At 48.8% G+C, this 22,079-nt stretch overlaps 1 protein-coding gene across 2 annotated transcripts in view; it reads right to left on the bottom strand.

Moving 5' to 3' along the window:
• Window positions 1–22,079, bottom strand: part of LOC106606251 (rho GDP-dissociation inhibitor 2) — an 89,981-nt gene that overhangs the window by 58,340 nt on the left and 9,562 nt on the right. The window contains exon 1 of one of the 2 annotated variants that reach the window (XM_045719692.2): window positions 5,956–6,314. The exons of the other annotated variant lie outside the window; for it this stretch is intronic. Coding sequence (XP_045575648.1) covers window positions 5,956–6,028 — 73 coding nt within the window. The 5' untranslated portion in view covers window positions 6,029–6,314. Of the gene's footprint in view, window positions 1–5,955; window positions 6,315–22,079 lie in introns of those variants that run through there. 2 annotated transcript variants of the gene reach the window in all.

The following is a 22,079-nucleotide window of genomic DNA, read 5'->3' as shown; positions in this document are numbered from 1 at the left end:
CAGCGTAGTGTCCAGAGCATGGAGGCGCTACCAGGAGACAGGCCAGTACATCAGGAGACGTGGAGGAGGCCGTAGGAGGGCAACAACCCAGCAGCAGGACCGCTACCTCCGCCTTTGTGCAAGGAGGAGCAGGAGAAGCACTGCCAGAGCCATGCAAAATGACCTCCAGCAGGCCACAAATGTGCATGTGTCTGCTCAAATGGTCAGAAACAGACTCCATGAGGGTGGTATGAGGGCCTGACGTCCACAGGTGGGGGTTGTGCTTACAGCCTAACACCGTGCAGGACGTTTGGCATTTGCCAGAGAACACCAAGATTGGCAAATTGGCCACTGGCGCCCTGTGCTCTTCACAGATGAAAGCAGGTTCACACTGAGCACGTGACAGACGTGACAGAGTCTGGAGACGCCGTGGAGAACGTTCTGCTGCCTGCAACATCCTCCAGCATGACCGGTTTGGCGGTGGGTCAGTCATGGTGTGGGGTGGCATTTCTTTGGGGGGCCGCACAGCCCTCCATGGGCTCGCCAGAGGTAGCCTGACTGCCATTAGGTACCGAGATGAGATCCTCAGACCCCTTGTGAGACCATATGCTGGTGCGGTTGGCCCTGGGTTCCTCCTAATGCAAGACAATGCTAGACCTCATGTGGCTGGAGTGTGTCAGCAGTTCCTGCAAGAGGAAGGCATTGATGCTATGGACTGGCCCGCCCGTTCCCCAGACCTGAATCCAATTGAGCACATCTGGGACATCATGTCTCGCTCCATCCACCAATGCCACGTCGCACCACAGACTGTCCAGGAGTTGGCGGATGCTTTAGTCCAGGTCTGGGAGGAGATCCCTCAGGAGACCATCCGCCACCTCATCAGGAGCATGCCCAGGCGCTGTAGGGAGGTCATACAGGCACGTGGAGGGCACACACACTACTGAGCCTCATTTTGACTTGTTTTAAGGACATTACATCAAAGTTGCATCAGCCTGTAGTGTGGTTTTCCACTTTAATTTTGAGTGTGACTCCAAATCCAGACCTCCATGGGTTGATAAATTGGATTTACATTGATTATTTTTGTGTGATTTTGTTGTCAGCACATTCAACTATGTAAAGAAAAAAGTATTTAATAAGATTATTTCTTTCATTCAGATCTAGGATGTGTTGTTTAAGTGTTCCCTTTATTTTTTTGAGTAGTATATTTGATCCCCTGCTGATTTTGTACGTTTGCCCACTGACAAAGAAATGATCAGTCTATAATTTTAATGGTAGGTTTATTTGAACAGTGAGAGACAGAATAACAACAAAAATATCCAGAAAAACACATGTCAAAAATGTTATAAATTAATTTGCATTTGAATGAGGGAAATAAGTATTTGACCCCCTCTCAATTAGAAAGATTTCTGGCTCCCAGGTGTCTTTTATACAGGTAACGAGCTGAGATTAGGAGCACACTCTTAAAGGTAGTGCTCCTTATCTCAGTTGGTTACCTGTATAAAAGACACCTGTCCACAGAAGCAATCAATCAATCAGATTCCAAGCTCTCCACCATGGCCAAGGATGTCAGGGACAAGATTGTAGACCTACACAAGGCTGGAATGGGCTTCAAGACCATCGCCAAGCAGCTTGGTGAGAAGGCGACAACATTTGGTGCGATTATTCGCAAATGGAAGAAACACAAATGAACTGTCAATATCCCTCGGCCTGGGGCTCCATGCAAGATCTCACCTCGTGGAGTTGCAATGATCATGAGAACGGTGAGGAATCAGCCCAGAACTACACGGGAGGACCTTGTCAATGATCTCAAGGCAGCTGGGACCATAGTCACCAAGAAAACAATTGGTAACACACTACGCCGTGAAGGACTGAAATCCTGCAGCGCCCGCAAGGTCCCCCTGCTCAAGAATACATATACATGCTCGTCTGAAGAATGCCAATGAACATCTGAATGATTCAGAGGACAACTGGTGAAAGTGTTGTTGTTAGATGAGACCAAAATGGAGCTTTTTGGCATCAACTCAACTCGCCGTGTTTGGAGGAGGAAGAATGACTCCAAGAACACCATCCCCACCGTCAAACACGGAGGTGGAAACATTATGCTTTGGGGGTGTTTTTCTGCTAAGGGGACAGGACAACTTCACCGCATCAAAGGGACGATGGACGGGGCTATGTACCGTCAAATCTTGGGTGAGAACCTCCTTCCCTCAGCCAGGGCATTGAAAATGGGTCGTGGATGGGTATTCCAGCATGACAATGACCCAAAACACACGGCCAAGGCAACAAAGGAGCAGCTCAAGAAGAAGCACATTAAGGTCCTGGAGTGGCCTCGCCAGTCTCCAGACCTTAATCCCATAGAAAATCTGTGGAGGGAGCTGAAGGTTCGAGTTGCCAAACGTCAGCCTCGAAACCTTAATGACTTGGAGAAGATCTGCAAAGAGGAGTGGGACAAAATCCCTCCTGAGATGTGTGCAAACCTGGTGGCCAACTACAAGAAACATCTGACCTCTGTGATTGCCAACAAGGGTTTTGCCACCAAGTACTAAGTCATGTTTTGCAGAGGGGTCAAATACTTATTTCCCTCATTAAAATGGAAATCATTTTATAACATTTTCGACATACGTTTTTCTGGATATTTTTGTTGTTATTCCGTCTCTCACTGTTCAAATAAACCTACCATTAAAATTATAGACTGATCCTTTCTTTGTCAGTGGGCAAACTTACAAAATCAGCAGGGGATCAAATACTTTTTTCCCCCACTGAAGGTTGGTTGTAATACTGTATGTCGTAAGGAGGATATTAGTCTCCGACTCTCTCTCTGTGTCTCTCTCTCTCTGTGTCTCTGTGTCTCTCTCTCTCTCTGTGTCTCTCTCTCTCTCTCTCTGTGTCTCTCTCTCTCTCTCTCGTGTCTCTCTCTCTCTCTCTGTGTCTCTCTCTCTCTCTCGTGTCTCTCTCTCTCTCTCTCTCTCTCTGTGTCTCTCTCTCTCTCTGTGTCTCTCTCTCTCTCTGTGTCTCTCTCTCTCTCTGTGTCTCTCTCTCTCTCTGTGTCTCTCTCTCTCTCTGTGTCTCTCTCTCTCTCTGTGTCTCTCTCTCTCTCTGTGTCTCTCTCTCTCTCTGTGTCTCTCTCTCTCTGTGTCTCTCTCTCTCTGTGTCTCTCTCTCTCTCTGTGTCTCTCTCTCTCTCTGTGTCTCTCTCTCTCTGTGTCTCTCTCTCTCTGTGTCTCTCTGTGTCTCTCTCTCTCTGTGTCTCTCTCTCTGTGTCTCTCATGTCCCTTCATGAGACTGTCACATGGGCCAGTGCATTTTACTGGATACACTCAGAAGGCAATGGGGCGGAGTACACACACATGAACGAACACACGCATCTACACCAACACAGAACGAACAAACACATCTACACCAACACAGAACGAACAAACACATCTACACCAACACAGAACGAACAAACACATCTACACCAACACAGAACGAACAAACACATCTACACCAACACAGAACGAACAAACACATCTACACCAACACAGAACGAACAAACACATCTACACCAACACAGAATGAACAAACACATCTACACCAACACAGAACGGACAAACACATCTACACCAACACAGAATGAACAAACACATCTACACCAACACAGAACGGACAAACACATCTACACCAACACAGAACGGACAAACACATCTACACCAACACAGAACGGACAAACACATCTACACCAACACAGAACGGACAAACACATCTACACCAACACCTTGGGGAAAACATGCCGTCTAATTGATTCACTCAGTGTAACATGTGTCTGCCCCTGTCCCCCCCACACTCACACACAATCTCATCCATCACTTTTGACGGGGGGGTGGGTAAATGTGGTGACATCATTCAGCTAACAGACACACACAAACACACAAACATACGCCCAATTGGCAGACAACTAGGAGTGTGTGAACAGAAAAGCCCTGATACAACAAGATCTGAGACGTACAATTACAACAGACACCACAACACACACACACCACAACACACACACACACACAACACACACACACAACACACACACACCACAACAACACAACACACACACACCACAACACACCACAACACACAACAACACACACACACACACACACCACAAAGGACACAGGATCAATACAATATGGACCACCTTTGGCTTGTCTTATCAAACATAAAACCATCTCCAACCACCTAGAGACTGATCATATATATACAGTGGGGAGAACAAGTATTTGATACACTGCCGATTTTGCAGGTTTTCCTACTTACAAAGCATGTAGAGGTCTGTCATTTTTATCATAGGTACACTTCAACTGTGAGAGACGGAATCTAAAACAAAAATCCAGAAAATCACATTGTATGATTTATAAGTAATTAATTTGCATTTTATTGCATGACATAAGTATTTGATACATCAGAAAAGCAGAACTTAATATTTGGTACAGAAACCTTTGTTTGCAATTACAGGGATCATACGTTTCCTGTAGTTCTTGACCAGGTTTTCACTCACTGCAGCAGGGATTTTGGACCACTCCTCCATTCTGACCTTCTCCAGATCCTTCAGGTTTCGGGGCTGTCGCTGGGCAATACGGACTTTCAGCTCCCTCCAATGATTTTCTATTGGGTTCAGGTCTGGAGACTGGCTAGGCCACTCCAGGACCTTGAGATGCTGCTTATGGAGCCACTCCTTAGTTGCCCTGGCTGTGTGTTTCGGGTCGTTGTCATGCTGGAAGACCCAGCCACGACCCATCTTCAATGCGCTTACTGAGGGAAGGAGGTTGTTGGCCAAGATCTTGCGATACATGGCCCCATCCATTCTCCCCTCAATACGGTGCAGTCGTCCTGTCCCCTTTGCAGAAAAGCATCCCCAAAGAATGATGTTTCCACCTCCATGCTTCACGGTTGGGATGGTGTTCTTGGGGTTGTAACTCATCCTTCTTCTTCCTCCAAACACGGCGAGTGGAGTTTAGACCAAAAAGCTTTATTTTTGTCTCATCAAATCACATGACCTTCTCCCATTCCTCCTCTGGATCATTCAGATGTTCATTGGCAAACTTCAAACGGGCCTGAACATGCGCTGGCTTGAGCAGGGGGACCTTGCGTGCGCTGCAGGATTTTAATCCATGACGGCGTAGTGTGTTACTAATGGTTTTCTTTGAGACTGTGGTCCCAGCTCTCTTCAGGTCATTGACCAGGTCCTGCCGTGTAGTTCTGGGCTGATCCCTCACCTTCCTCATGATCATTGATGCCCCACGAGGTGAGATCTTGCATGGAGCCCCAGACCGAGGGTGATTGACCGTCATCTTGAACTTCTTCCATTTTCTAATAATTGCGCCAACAGTTGCCTTCTCACCAAGCTGCTTGCCTATTGTCCTGTAGCCCATCCCAGCCTTGTGCAGGTCTACAATTTTATCCCTGATGTCCTTACACAGCTCTCTGGTCTTGGCCATTGTGGAGAGGTTGGAGTCTGTTTGATTGAGTGTGTGGACAGGTGTCTTTTATACAGGTAACGAGTTCAAACAGGTGCAGTTAATACAGGTAATGAGTGGAGAACAGGAGGGCTTCTTAAAGAAAAACGAACAGGTCTGTGAGAGCCGGAATTCTTACTGGTTGGTAGGTGATCAAATACTTATGTCATGCAATAAAATGCAAATTAATTACTTATAAATCATACAATGTGATTTTCTGGATTTTTGTTTTAGATTCCGTCTCTCGCAGTTGAAGTGTACCTATGATAAAAATGACAGACCTCTACATGCTTTGTAAGTAGGAAAACCTGCAAAATCGGCATTGTATCAAATACTTGTTCTCCCCACTGTATATATATATACACACACACACACACACACACACTACAATAACACTAATCAATACAGCTGATCAGGCATCTGACACAGCTCACACACACACACACACACACACACACACACAGGTAAAACAGCATAAAAGGCAGTGTTGTTACCTTGGTAACACATGGTTAGCCAGAGAAGCTCCAGAACCTGACCCCCAAACTCACACACATCCAAGCCCAGCATGGTGGCTGCGGCTGGGGGCTACACACGCTCCAGAGGCTGGCTGACTACCGGGATCCTCCACAGGTAGGGCAAAGTAACCAGCACACAAACGCTTTCAAGTCTACAGCATCAAAAAGAGTCCTTTCAAACAGAGGAATGAAACAAGCATCCCTTCTCCTAAAAAGACAGATATCGACAGAGAGAGAGAGAGAGAGAGAGGGAGAATCCTTGGGTGTGGGTGGGGATGAGAGAGGGATGGAGCATGTGTGAAGCAGAGGGAGCGAGTCAGAGAGAGGGAGAGAGAGAGAAAGAGAGAGAGGGAGAGAGGAAGGAGTGTCTGTGCCGTCTCCCTACAAAATGTGTAAGCTAGCACGGTAGCATAGAGAGACCGATGATGTCATTGACTAAGTCCTCTATTGATTTATATTGGAAATGCTAACGGCTAATTTTGAAAATCATATTCAGTTAGCTTAAGATGCTAAAGTAGAAATGTTAATTCCAATTTGTATTTAGTTAGAGATGCTAGCCCTGTCTGCAGTATTGTGTGCTGGAGATGCCATTCCAGTATGCAGACGATAGCTATCGATTCTCAGACAGAAGTAGCTAAACCTCTGCCTCCTCTCCTCCTCCTCTCCCTCCATCCTCTCCTCCCCCCTTCAGTCACCAGCCCAGAGACTGCAATGAGCTCATCTTTCCCCCTTTCCCACCCTCCCTCCCTCTCTCGCTCGCTTGCTTTCGTTCACTCCCTTTCTCCTACTCACTCTCATGCTCTTTTTTTTCTTCCTCAGTACACAAGCCACTCTCCCTCTCCATCCACCCTCCCTCTCCATCCACTCTCCCTCTCCTCCCGCTCCATCCACTCTCCCTCTCCATCCACTCTCCCTCTCCATCCACTCTCCCGCTCCATCCACTCTCCCGCTCCATCCACTCTCCCTCTCCTCCCTCGCCATCCAATCTCCCTCTCTTCCCTCTCCAATCACTCTCCTTCTCCTCCCTCCATCCACTCTCCTCCCTCCCTCTCTATTCCTCTATGTATTACTTTTTCATCCAATGTCTGTTCTCCCTCTCACTACCTTTATTCAACCTTTCTATCTCTTCTGCATCTCTCACACAGTCATTACCCTCTCTCTCTCTCTCTCTCTCTCTCCTGCATCTCTCACACAGTCATTACCCTCTCTCTCTCTCCTGCATCTCTCACACAGTCATTACCCTCTCTCTCTGTCCTGCATCTCTCACACAGTCATTACCCTCTCTCTCTCTTCTGCATCTCTCACACAGTCATTACCCTCTCTCTCTCTCTCCTGCATCTCTCACACAGTCATTACCCTCTCTCTCTCTCTCCTGCATCTCTCACACAGTCATTACCCTCTCTCTCTCTCCTGCATCTCTCACACAGTCATTACCCTCTCTCTCTCCTGCATCTCTCACACAGTCATTACCCCCTCTCTCTCCTGCATCTCTCACAGTCATTACCTTCTCTCTCTCTCCTGCATCTCTCACAGTCATTACCCTCTCTCTCTCTCTCCTGTATCTCTCACAGTCATTACCCTCTCTCTCCTGCATCTCTCACAGTCATTACCCTCTCTCTCTCCTGCATCTCTCACACAGTCATTACCCTCTCTCTCTCTCCTGCATCTCTCACACAGTCATTACCCCCTCTCTCTCCTGCATCTCTCTCACAGTCATTACCTTCTCTCTCTCTCCTGCATCTCTCACACAGTCATTACCCTCTCTCTCTCTTCTGCATCTCCCACACAGTCATTACCCTCTCTCTCTCTCCTGCATCTCTCACACAGTCATTACCCTCTCTCTCTCTCTCTCTCTCCTGCATCTCTCACACAGTCATTACCCTCTCTCTCTCTCCTGCATCTCTCACACAGTCATTACCCTCTCTCTCTCCTGCATCTCTCACACAGTCATTACCCCCTCTCTCTCCTGCATCTCTCACAGTCATTACCTTCTCTCTCTCTCCTGCATCTCTCACAGTCATTACCCTCTCTCTCTCTCCTGTATCTCTCACACAGTCATTACCCTCTCTCTCCTGCCTCTCTCACAGTCATTACCCTCTCTCTCTCCTGCATCTCTCACACAGTCATTACCCTCTCTCTCTCTCTCTCCTGTATCTCTCACAGTCATTACCCTCTCTCTCTCTTCTGCATCTCCCACACAGTCATTACCCCCTCTCTCTCCTGCATCTCTCTCACAGTCATTACCTTCTCTCTCTCTCTCTCTCCTGTATCTCTCACAGTCATTACCCTCTCTCTCTCCTGCATCTCTCACACAGTCATTACCCTCTCTCTCTCTCCTGCATCTCTCTCACAGTCATTACCCTCTCTCACACAGTCATTACCCTCTCTCTCCTGCATCTCTCACACAGTCATTACCCTCTCTCTCTCCTGCATCTCTATCACAGTCATTACCCCCTCTCTCACACAGTCATTATCCCCGCTCTCTCTCCTGCATCTCTCACAGTCATTACCCTCTCTCTCTCCTGCATCTCTCACACAGTCATTACCCTCGCTCTCTCTCCTGCATCTCTCTGTCATTACCCTCTCTCTCCTGCATCTCTCTCACAGTCATTACCCTCTCTCACACAGTCATTACCCCCGCTCTCTCTCCTGCATCTCTCACACAGTCATTACCCTCTTTCTCTTTCTTCTGCATCTCTCACAGTCATTACCTTCTTTCTCTTTCTTCTGCATCTCTCTCACAGTCAATACCATATTTATCTCTTCTGTATCTCTCTTAAAGTCATTTCTCTCTCTCTCTTCTACATCTCTCTCACAGTCATTACCCTCTTCCTCTCTCTATCTCTTCTGCATCTCTCTCAGAGGTACCTAGAGAGTTAACCAACCCTTTGAAGGGGTTTGGTACCTCAGAGGTACCTAGAGAGTTAACCAACCCTGTGAAGGGGTTTGGTACCTCAGAGGTACCTAGAGAGTTAACCAACCCTGTGAAGGGGTTTGGTACCTCAGAGGTACCTAGAGAGTTAACCAACCCTGTGAAGGGGTTTGATACCTCAGAGGTACCTAGAGAGTTAACCAACCCTGTGAAGGGGTTTGGTACCTCAGAGGTACCTGAAGAGTTAACCAACCCTGTGAAGGGGTTTGGTACCTCAGAGGTACCTGAAGAGTTAACCAACCCTGTGAAGGGGTTTGGTACCTCAGAGGTACCTGAAGAGTTAACCTACCCTGTGAAGGGGTTTGGTACCTCAGAGGTACCTAGAGAGTTAACCAACCCTGTGAAGGGGTTTGATACCTCAGAGGTACCTAGAGAGTTAACCAACCCTGTGAAGGGGTTTGGTACCTCAGAGGTACCTGAAGAGTTAACCAACCCTGTGAAGGGGTTTGGTACCTCAGGTACCTCATATTTTTATACTTCAACAAAGAAGTGAGGTATGTTGGCAGCTTGTTTAGGAGAACTTTGGAAATGAGAAGGGAGTAATAACTGTTTTATTTATCCTTTATTTAACTAGGGAAGTCAGTTCAGAACAAATTATTATTTACAATGACGGCCTACACCAACCAAACCCAGACGACGCTGGGCCAAATGCGCGCCACCCTATGGGACTCCCAATCACGGCCGGTTGTGATACAGCCTGGAATCGAACCAGGGTCTGTAGTAGAGAGCTTTGGAAACAGGACCCTGATCTAGAATCAAACTTAACGTTCACAGTAAACACTGCAAATGCCCCACTCAATCAGAAATCCCCTTTAAATACGGATTGAATCCCGGCCCTGGGATCAGATTACACTGTTATTTGAATATATACTAGCATTGCTATTCTAGTTCTACTATCATGGTGGGAAAATAACTTCTGGGAATGTTTGCTTTATGATGTCAGTTTGTTGACCTCTGAATGACAGACTACTGGACAGCTGACGCAAGCACACAATTCTTCAGGAAAATGGCACTTTCTATTTTACGGTGTACTGTCTTGTACGAGAGGCCTTCATAGAAGCCGTTCCTCAATAGGTATCATTTTGTTGGCCTAATTCAGATAAGAACAACATGCCCACTGATATCTCCTACACCACCCTACCCTACGCTACCCTGCCCTACCCTACTCTTTCCTACACTACACTACCCTACGCTACCCTACACGACCCTACACTACCCTACACGACCCTACCCTACACGACCCCACCCACCCTACACTACCCTACTCTACACGACCCTACCCTACACTACACTACCCGACCCTACACTACACGACCCAACCCTACCCTACATGACCCTACCCTACCCCACACTACCCTACCCTACACTACCCGACCCTACACTACACGACCCTACCCTACACGACCCTACCCTACCCTACACTACACGACCCTACCCTACACGACCCTACCCTACCCCACACTACCCTACCCTACACTAACTGACCCTACCCTACACTACCCTACACTACACTACCCGACCCTACACGACCCTACCCTACCCTACACGACCCTACCCGACCCCACACCACCCTACCCTACCCGACCCTACACTACCCGACCCTACCCCACACTACCCGACCCTACCCTACCCCACACCACCCTACCCTACACTACACTACCCTACACTACCCTACACTACCCTACCCTACACTACACTATTCTACCCTACACTACTCTACCCTACACTATCCTACCCTACACTACCCGACCCTACCCTACACAACCCTACCCTACACTACCCGACCCTACTCTACACTACCCTACACTACCCGACCCTACCCCACACTACCCTACCCTAAACTACCCGACCCTACACTACCCTACACTACCCGACCCTACCCTACACGACCCTACCCTACACGACCCTACCCTACCCCACACTACTCTACCCTACACTACCCGACCCTACACTACCCGACCCTACCCTACACTACTCGACCCTACCCTACCCCACACCACCCTACCCTACTCTACCCTACACTATCCTACCCTACACTACCCTACTCTACCCTACATTATCCTACCCTACACTACCCTACTCTACACTACACTACCCTACACTACCCTACACGACCCTACCCTACACGACCCTACCCTACCCCACACCACCCTACCCGACCCTACACTACCCTACCCTAAACTACCCGACCCTACACTACCCTACACTACCCGACCCTACCCTACACTACACGACCCTACCCTACACGACCCTACCCTACCCCACACTACTCTACCCTACACTACCCGACCCTACCACACTACCCTACACTAGACGACCCTAACCTACCCTACCCTACACGACCCTACCCTACCCTCACCCTACCCTCACCCTACACTACACTACCCAACCCTATCCTACCCTACAATATCCTAGCCTACACTATACTACTCTACACTACCCCACACTACCCTACCCTACACTACTCTACCCTACACTATCCTATCCTACCCTACACTACCCTACACTACCTTACCCTACCCTACACTACCCTACACTACCCTACACTACACTATTCTACCCTACACTACCCTACCCTACACAATGCTACCCTACACTACCCTACACTACCCTACTCTACACTACTCTACTCTACCCTACACTACCCTACACTACCCTACCGTACCCTACCCTACACGACCCTACCCTACACTACACTACCCGACCCTACGCTACACGACCCTACCCTACCCTACCCTACCCCACACTACCCTACCCTACACTACCCGACCCTACCCTACATTACCCTACACTACACTACCCGACCCTACACTACACGACCCTACCCTACCCCACACCAACCTACCCTACACTACCCGACCCTACCCTGTCCTACCCGACCCTACACTACCCTACACTACACGTCCCTACCCTACACGACCCTACCCTACACTACCCGACCCTACACTACACGACCCTACCCTACACGACCCTACCCTACCCTACACTACACGACCCTACCCTACCCTACACGACCCTACCCTACCCCACACTACCCTACCCTACACTAACTTACCCTACCCTACACTACCCTACACTACACTACCCGACCCTACACGACCCTACCCTACCCTACACGACACTACCCGACCCCACACCACCCTACCCTACCCGACCCTACACTACCCGACCCTACCCCACACTACCCGACCCTACCCTACCCCACACCACCCTACCCTACACTACACTACCCTACACTACCCTACACTACCCTACACCACCCTACCCTACACTACACTATTCTACCCTACACTACTCTACCCTACACTATCCTACCCTACACTACCCTACTCTACACTACACTACCCGACCCTACCCTACACCACCCTACCCTACACTACCCGACCCTACTCTACACTACCCTACACTACCCGACCCTACCCCACACTACCCTACCCTAAACTACCCGACCCTACACTACCCTACACTACCCGACCCTACCCTACACGACCCTACCCTACACGACCCTACCCTACCCCACACTACTCTACCCTACACTACCCGACCCTACACTACCCGACCCTACCCTACACTACCCGACCCTACCCTACCCCACACCACCCTACCCTACTCTACCCTACTCTACACTACACTACCCTACACTACCCTACACGACCCTACCCTACACGACCCTACCCTACCCCACACCACCCTACCCTACCCTACACTACCCGACCCTACACTACCCTACCCTAAACTACCCGACCCTACACTACCCTACACTACCCGACCCTACCCTACACGACCCTACCCTACCCCACACTACTCTACCCTACACTACCCGACCCTACCACACTACCCTACACTAGACGACCCTAACCTACCCTACCCTACACGACCCTACCCTACCCTACACGACCCTACCCTACCCTCACCCTACCCTCACCCTACACTACACTACCCAACCCTATCCTACCCTACAATATCCTAGCCTACACTATACTACTCTACACTACCCCACACTACCCTACACTACTCTACCCTACACTATCCTATCCTACCCTACACTACCCTACCCTACACTACCCTACACTACCCTACACTACACTATTCTACCCTACACTACCCTACCCTACACTATGCTACCCTACACTACCCTACACTACCCTACTCTACACTACTCTACTCTACCCTACACTACCCTACACTACCCTACCGTACCCTACCCTACACGACCCTACCCTACACTACACTACCCGACCCTACGCTACACGACCCTACCCTACCCTACACGACCCTACCCTACCCCACACTACCCTACCCTACCCCACACTACCCTACCCTACCCTACATTACCCTACACTACACTACCCGACCCTACACTACACGACCCTACCCTACCCCACACCAACCTACCCTACACTACCCGACCCTACCCTGTCCTACCCGACCCTACACTACCCTACACTACACGTCCCTACCCTACACGACCCTACCCTACACTACCCGACCCTACCCTACACGACTCTACCCTACCCTACACGACCCTACCCCACCCGACCCTACACTACCCTACACTACACGACCCGACCCTACACGACCCTACCCTACGCTACCCTACACTACCCGACCCTAACCTACACTACCCTACACTACACGACCCTACCCTACACAACCCGACCCTACACGACCCGACCCTACACTACTCTACCCTACACTACACGACCCTACCCTACACTACCCGAGCCTACGCTACCCTACACGACCCTACCCTACCCTACACGACCCGACCCTACCCCACACCACCCTACCCTACCCGACCCTACCCTACACGACATCTCTCACACAGGTATTACCCCCTCTCTCTCTCCTGCATCTCTCACACAGTCATTACCCTCTCTCTCTCCTGCATCTCTCACACAGTCATTACCCTCTCTCTCTCTCCTGCATCTCTCACACAGTCATTACCCTCTCTCTCTCCTGCATCTCTCACACAGTCATTACCCTCTCTCTCTCTCCTGCATCTCTCAGTCATTACCCTCTCTCTCTCCTGCATCTCTCACACAGTCATTACCCCCTCTCTCTCCTGCATCTCTCACAGTCATTACCTTCTCTCTCTCTCCTGCATCTCTCACAGTCATTACCCTCTCTCTCTCTCCTGTATCTCTCACACAGTCATTACCCTCTCTCTCCTGCATCTCTCAGTCATTACCCTCTCTCTCTCCTGCATCTCTCACACAGTCATTACCCTCTCTCTCTCTCTCTCCTGTATCTCTCACACAGTCATTACCCTCTCTCTCTCTTCTGCATCTCCCACACAGTCATTACCCTCTCTATCTCTCCTGCATCTCTCACACAGTCATTACCCCCTCTCTCTCCTGCATCTCTCACAGTCATTACCTTCTCTCTCTCTCCTGCATCTCTCACAGTCATTACCCTCTCTCTCTCTCCTGTATCTCTCACACAGTCATTACCCTCTCTCTCCTGCATCTCTCACAGTCATTACCCTCTCTCTCTCCTGCATCTCTCACACAGTCATTACCCTCTCTCTCTCTCCTGCATCTCTCACACAGTCATTACCCCCTCTCTCTCCTGCATCTCTCTCACAGTCATTACCTTCTCTCTCTCTCTCCTGCATCTCTCACACAGTCATTACCCTCTCTCTCTCTCTCTCTCTCTCTCCTGTATCTCTCACAGTCATTACCCTCTCTCTCTCCTGCATCTCTCACACAGTCATTACCCTCTCTCACACAGTCATTACCCTCTCTCTCCTGCATCTCTCACACAGTCATTACCATCTCTCTCTCCTGCATCTCTATCACAGTCATTACCCTCTCTCTCTCTCTCTCCTGTATCTCTCACAGTCATTACCCTCTCTCTCTCTCCTGCATCTCTCACACAGTCATTACCCTCTCTCACACAGTCATTACCCTCTCTCTCTCCTGCATCTCTCACACAGTCATTACCCCCTCTCTCTCTCTTCTGCATCTCTCACACAGTCATTACCCTCTCTCTCTCTCCTGCATCTCTCACACAGTCATTACCCTCTCTCTCTCCTGCATCTCTCACACAGTCATTATCCTCTCTCTCTCCTGCATCTCTCACACAGTCATTACCCCCTTTCTCTCCTGCATCTCTCACAGTCATTACCTTCTCTCTCTCTCCTGCATCTCTCACAGTCATTACCCTCTCTCTCTCTCCTGTATCTCTCACACAGTCATTACCCTCTCTCTCCTGCATCTCTCACAGTCATTACCTTCTCTCTCTCTCCTGCATCTCTCACACAGTCATTACCCTCTCTCTCTCTCTCTCTCTCTCTCCTGTATCTCTCACAGTCATTACCCTCTCTCTCTCCTGCATCTCTCACACAGTCATTACCCTCTCTCACACAGTCATTACCCTCTCTCTCCTGCATCTCTCACACAGTCATTACCATCTCTCTCTCCTGCATCTCTATCACAGTCATTACCCTCTCTCTCTCTCTCTCCTGCATCTCTCACAGTCATTACCCTCTCTCTCTCTCCTGTATCTCTCACACAGTCATTACCCTCTCTCTCCTGCATCTCTCACAGTCATTACCCTCTCTCTCTCCTGCATCTCTCACACAGTCATTACCCTCTCTCTCTCCTGTATCTCTCACACAGTCATTACCCTCTCTCTCTCTTCTGCATCTCCCACACAGTCATTACCCTCTCTCTCTCTCCTGCATCCCTCACACAGTCATTACCCTCTCTCTCTCTCCTGCATCTCTCACACAGTCATTACCCTCTCTCTCTCTCCTGCATCTCTCACACAGTCATTACCCCCTCTCTCTCCTGCATCTCTCTCACAGTCATTACCTTCTCTCTCTCTCTCCTGCATCTCTCACACAGTCATTACCCTCTCTCTCTCTCTCTCTCTCTCTCCTGTATCTCTCACAGTCATTACCCTCTCTCTCTCCTGCATCTCTCACACAGTCATTACCCTCTCTCACACAGTCATTACCCTCTCTCTCCTGCATCTCTCACACAGTCATTACCATCTCTCTCTCCTGCATCTCTATCACAGTCATTACCCTCTCTCTCTCTCTCTCCTGTATCTCTCACAGTCATTACCCTCTCTCTCTCTCCTGCATCTCTCACACAGTCATTACCCTCTCTCACACAGTCATTACCCTCTCTCTCTCCTGCATCTCTCACACAGTCATTACCCCCTCTCTCTCTCTTCTGCATCTCTCACACAGTCATTACCCTCTCTCTCTCTCCTGCATCTCTCACACAGTCATTACCCTCTCTCTCTCCTGCATCTCTCACACAGTCATTACCCTCTCTCTCTCCTGCATCTCTCACACAGTCATTACCCCCTTTCTCTCCTGCATCTCTCACAGTCATTACCTTCTCTCTCTCTCCTGCATCTCTCACAGTCATTACCCTCTCTCTCTCTCCTGTATCTCTCACACAGTCATTACCCTCTCTCTCCTGCATCTCTCACAGTCATTACCTTCTCTCTCTCTCCTGCATCTCTCACAGTCATTACCCTCTCTCTCTCTCTCTCCTGTATCTCTCACAGTCATTACCCTCTCTCTCTCCTGCATCTCTCACACAGTCATTACCCTCTCTCACACAGTCATTACCCTCTCTCTCTCCTGCATCTCTCACACAGTCATTACCCTCTCTCTCTCCTGCATCTCTATCACAGTCATTACCCTCTCTCACACAGTCATTACCCTCTCTCTCTCCTGCATCTCTCACACAGTCATTACCCTCTCTCTCTCTCTCCTGCATCTCTCTCAGTCATTACCCTCTCTCTCCTGCATCTCTCTCACAGTCATTACCCTCTCTCACACAGTCATTACCCTCTCTCTCTCCTGCATCTCTCACACAGTCATTACCCTCTCTCTTGCATCTCTCTCACAGTCATTACCCTCTCTCTCTCTCCTGCATCTCTCATACAGTCATTACCCTCTTTCTCTTTCTTCTGCATCTCTCACAATCATTACCTTCTTTCTCTTTCTTCTGCATCTCTCTCACAGTCAATACCATATTTATCTCTTCTGTATCTCTCTTAAAGTCATTTCTCTCTCTCTCTTCTACATCTCTCACACAGTCATTACCCTCTCTCTCTCCTGTATCTCTCACACAGTCATTACCCTCTCTCTCTCTTCTGCATCTCCCACACAGTCATTACCCTCTCTCTCTCTCCTGCATCCCTCACACAGTCATTACCCTCTCTCTCTCTCCTGCATCTCTCACACAGTCATTACCCTCTCTCTCTCTCCTGCATCTCTCACACAGTCATTACCCCCTCTCTCTCCTGCATCTCTCTCACAGTCATTACCTTCTCTCTCTCTCTCCTGCATCTCTCACACAGTCATTACCCTCTCTCTCTCTCTCTCTCTCCTGTATCTCTCACAGTCATTACCCTCTCTCTCTCCTGCATCTCTCACACAGTCATTACCCTCTCTCACACAGTCATTACCCTCTCTCTCTCCTGCATCTCTCACACAGTCATTACCATCTCTCTCTCCTGCATCTCTATCACAGTCATTACCCTCTCTCTCTCTCTCTCCTGCATCTCTCACAGTCATTACCCTCTCTCTCTCTCCTGTATCTCTCACACAGTCATTACCCTCTCTCTCCTGCATCTCTCACAGTCATTACCCTCTCTCTCTCCTGCATCTCTCACACAGTCATTACCCTCTCTCTCTCCTGTATCTCTCACACAGTCATTACCCTCTCTCTCTCTTCTGCATCTCCCACACAGTCATTACCCTCTCTCTCTCTCCTGCATCCCTCACACAGTCATTACCCTCTCTCTCTCTCCTGCATCTCTCACACAGTCATTACCCTCTCTCTCTCTCTCCTGCATCTCTCACACAGTCATTACCCCCTCTCTCTCCTGCATCTCTCTCACAGTCATTACCTTCTCTCTCTCTCTCCTGCATCTCTCACACAGTCATTACCCTCTCTCTCTCTCTCTCTCTCCTGTATCTCTCACAGTCATTACCCTCTCTCTCTCCTGCATCTCTCACACAGTCATTACCCTCTCTCACACAGTCATTACCCTCTCTCTCTCCTGCATCTCACACAGTCATTACCATCTCTCTCTCCTGCATCTCTATCACAGTCATTACCCTCTCTCTCTCTCTCTCCTGTATCTCTCACAGTCATTACCCTCTCTCTCTCTCCTGCATCTCTCACACAGTCATTACCCTCTCTCACACAGTCATTACCCTCTCTCTCTCCTGCATCTCTCACACAGTCATTACCCCCTCTCTCTCTCTTCTGCATCTCTCACACAGTCATTACCCTCTCTCTCTCCTGCATCTCTCACACAGTCATTACCCTCTCTCTCTCCTGCATCTCTCACACAGTCATTACCCTCTCTCTCTCCTGCATCTCTCACACAGTCATTACCCCCTTTCTCTCCTGCATCTCTCACAGTCATTACCTTCTCTCTCTCTCCTGCATCTCTCACAGTCATTACCCTCTCTCTCTCTCCTGTATCTCTCACACAGTCATTACCCTCTCTCTCCTGCATCTCTCACAGTCATTACCTTCTCTCTCTCTCCTGCATCTCTCACAGTCATTACCCTCTCTCTCTCTCTCTCCTGTATCTCTCACAGTCATTACCCTCTCTCTCTCCTGCATCTCTCACACAGTCATTACCCTCTCTCACACAGTCATTACCCTCTCTCTCTCCTGCATCTCTCACACAGTCATTACCCTCTCTCTCTCCTGCATCTCTATCACAGTCATTACCCTCTCTCACACAGTCATTACCCTCTCTCTCTCCTGCATCTCTCACACAGTCATTACCCTCTCTCTCTCTCCTGCATCTCTCTCAGTCATTACCCTCTCTCTCCTGCATCTCTCTCACAGTCATTACCCTCTCTCACACAGTCATTACCCTCTCTCTCTCCTGCATCTCTCACACAGTCATTACCCTCTCTCTTGCATCTCTCTCACAGTCATTACCCTCTCTCTCTCTCCTGCATCTCTCATACAGTCATTACCCTCTTTCTCTTTCTTCTGCATCTCTCACAATCATTACCTTCTTTCTCTTTCTTCTGCATCTCTCTCACAGTCAATACCATATTTATCTCTTCTGTATCTCTCTTAAAGTCATTTCTCTCTCTCTCTTCTACATCTCTCTCACAGTCATTACCCTCTTCCTCTCTCTATCTCTTCTGCATCTCTCTCAGAGGTACTTAGAGAGTTAACCAACCCTTTGAAGGGGTTTGGTACCTCAGAGGTACTTAGAGAGTTAACCAACCCTGTGAAGGGGTTTGGTACCTCAGAGGTACCTAGAGAGTTAACCAACCCTGTGAAGGGGTTTGGTACCTCAGAGGTACCTAGAGAGTTAACCAACCCTGTGAAGGGGTTTGGTACCTCAGAGGTACCTAGAGAGTTAACCAACCCTGTGAAGGGGTTTGGTACCTCAGAGGTACCTAGAGAGTTAACCAACCCTAACACTACCCTACACTACCCTACCCTACAATACCCAACCCTACACTATTCTACCCTACACTACTCTACACTACCCTACCATACCCTACCCTACACTATCCTACCCTACTCTAATCTACACTACACTACCCTACACTACCCTACACGACCCTACCCTACACGACCCGACCCTACACGACCCTACCCTACACTACACTACACTACCCGACCCTACGCTACACTACACGACCCTACCCTACCCTACACGACCCTACCCTACCCCACACCACCCTACCCTACCCTACACTACCCGACCCTACCCTACCCTACCCCACACTACCCTACCCTAAACTACCCGACCCCACCCTACCCTACACTACCCCACCCTACCCCACACTCTCCTACCCTAAACTACCCGACCCTACACTACCCTACACTCCCCGACCCTACCCTACACTACACGACCCTACCCTACACGACCCTACCCTACCCCACACTACTCTACCCTACACTACCCTACCCTACACTACCCTACACTACACGACCCGACCCCACCCTACACTAGACGACCCTAACCTACCCTACACGACCCAACCCTACACCACCCTACCCTACACTACCCTACCCTCACACTACCCTCACCCTACACTACCCGACCCTATCCTACCCTACACTACACTACACTACACTACCCGACCCTATCCTACCCTACACTATCCTACCCTACACTATACTACTCTACACTACCCCACACTACCCTACCCTACCCTACACTATCCTATCCTACACTACACAACCCTACCCTACACTATTCTACCCTACACTACCCTACACCACCCTACCCTACACCACCCTACCCTACACTATACTACCCTACACTACTCTACACTACCCTACCCTACACTATCCTAACCTACACTACCCTACACTACCCTACACTATCCTACCCTACACTACACTACTCTACACTACCCTACACAACCCTACCCTACACTATCCTACCCTACACTACACTAACATACCCTACCCTACACTATCCTACCCTACACTATCGTACCCTACACTACCCTACTCTACACCACTCTACCCTACACAACCCTACCCTACACATCCTACCCTACACTACACTACTCTACCCTACCCTACACTATCCTACCCTACACTACACCACTCTACCCTACTCTACTCTACCCTACACTACACTACACTTGTCTGTCCATGTACATAGCTGTCCTGCTCCACAGCAAGCTGCTCTATCCTGAAGTCATTTAATGTCCAGCTAAATGTTCATTTTGATTTATTTCAGAGGTTTAAAAAGGAATGATATAAACCAGTACTTTTTTGGGGGGGTTGTAACCAGTTCAGAACTTTATTTTGTTGGTCGGAACAGTGGAACGGAACTAAAAATATAATGGTTCTGTTCAGAACTTTATTTTGCTGGTCAGAACAGTGGAACGGAACTAAAAATATAATGGTTCTGTTCAGAACTTTATTTTGCTGGTCGGAACAGTGGAACGGAACTAAAAATATAATGGTTCTGTTCAGAACAAAACAATTGGAAAATAATTTAGGTTCCAAACCCTTGGAAGGAATGTTTTCATCAATTACAGCTCAGCCTTCAACACCATAGTTCCCTCCAAGCTGAGGGCCCTGGCGGAGTAGTGCCAGGAAATAACCTGTCCCTTAACGTTAACTAAACCAAGGAGCTGATCGTGGACTTCAGGAGACAGCAGAGAGAGCACGGCCCCATCCACATCGACGGGGCTGCAGTGGAGAGGGTCAAAAGCCTCAAGTTCCTCTGCGTTCACATCACTGAGGACCTGAAATGGTCCCCCCAAACCGACAGTGTGGTGAAGAAGGCACAACAGCGCCTCTTCAACCTCAGGAGGCTGAAGAAATTTGGCGCCTAAAACCCTCACAAACGTTTACAGAAGCACAATTGAGAGCATCCTGTTGGGCTGCGTCACCGCCTGGTACGGCAACTGCACCGCCCGCAACCGCAGGGATCTCCAGAGGGTGGTGCGGTCTGCCCAACGCGTCACCGGGGGCACACTACCTTCCCTCCAGGACACCTACAGCACATAATTACAACAGTAATTCATTTAAATTAAACACAATTACTTGTTTAGTGTTCTAATTACTTTGGTAACCAGTTTTCAAGGACCTCAGCCCCTGAGACCTGGCCTGTTCAGCCCAATACCACTGTCACTAACCACCCGGTACTCTACCCTGCACGTTACAGGCTGCTGCCCTATGTACATCTAGTCATTGAACACTGGTCACTTTAATAATGTTTACATACGGTTTCACCCACTTCATATGTATATACTGTATTCTAGTCAAGGCTCCTCCTACTGTATAACTACTGCTGTCCACTTCATATGTATAAACTGTATTCTAGTCATGGCTCATCCTACTGTATAACTACTGCTGTCCACTTCATATGTATATACTGTATTCTAGTCATGGTTCATCCTATATAACTACTGCTGTCCACTTCATATGTATAAACTGTATTCTAGTCATGGTTCATCCTATATAACTACTGCTGTCCACTTCATATGTATAAACTGTATTCTAGTCAAGGCTCATCCTACTGTATAACTACTGCTGTCCACTTCATATGTATATACTGTATTCTAGTCATGGTTCATCCTACTGTATAACTACTGCTGTCCACTTCATATGTATAAACTGTATTCTAGTCAAGGCTCCTCCTACTGTATAACTACTGCTGTCCACTTCATATGTATATACTGTATTCT

Source organism: Salmo salar, chromosome 06, assembly GCF_965601325.2.
Source record: "Salmo salar chromosome 06, fSalSal1, whole genome shotgun sequence".
Classification (NCBI taxonomy): Eukaryota; Metazoa; Chordata; class Actinopteri; order Salmoniformes; family Salmonidae; genus Salmo; species Salmo salar.
This window is presented reverse-complemented; position numbering and strand designations above follow the sequence as displayed.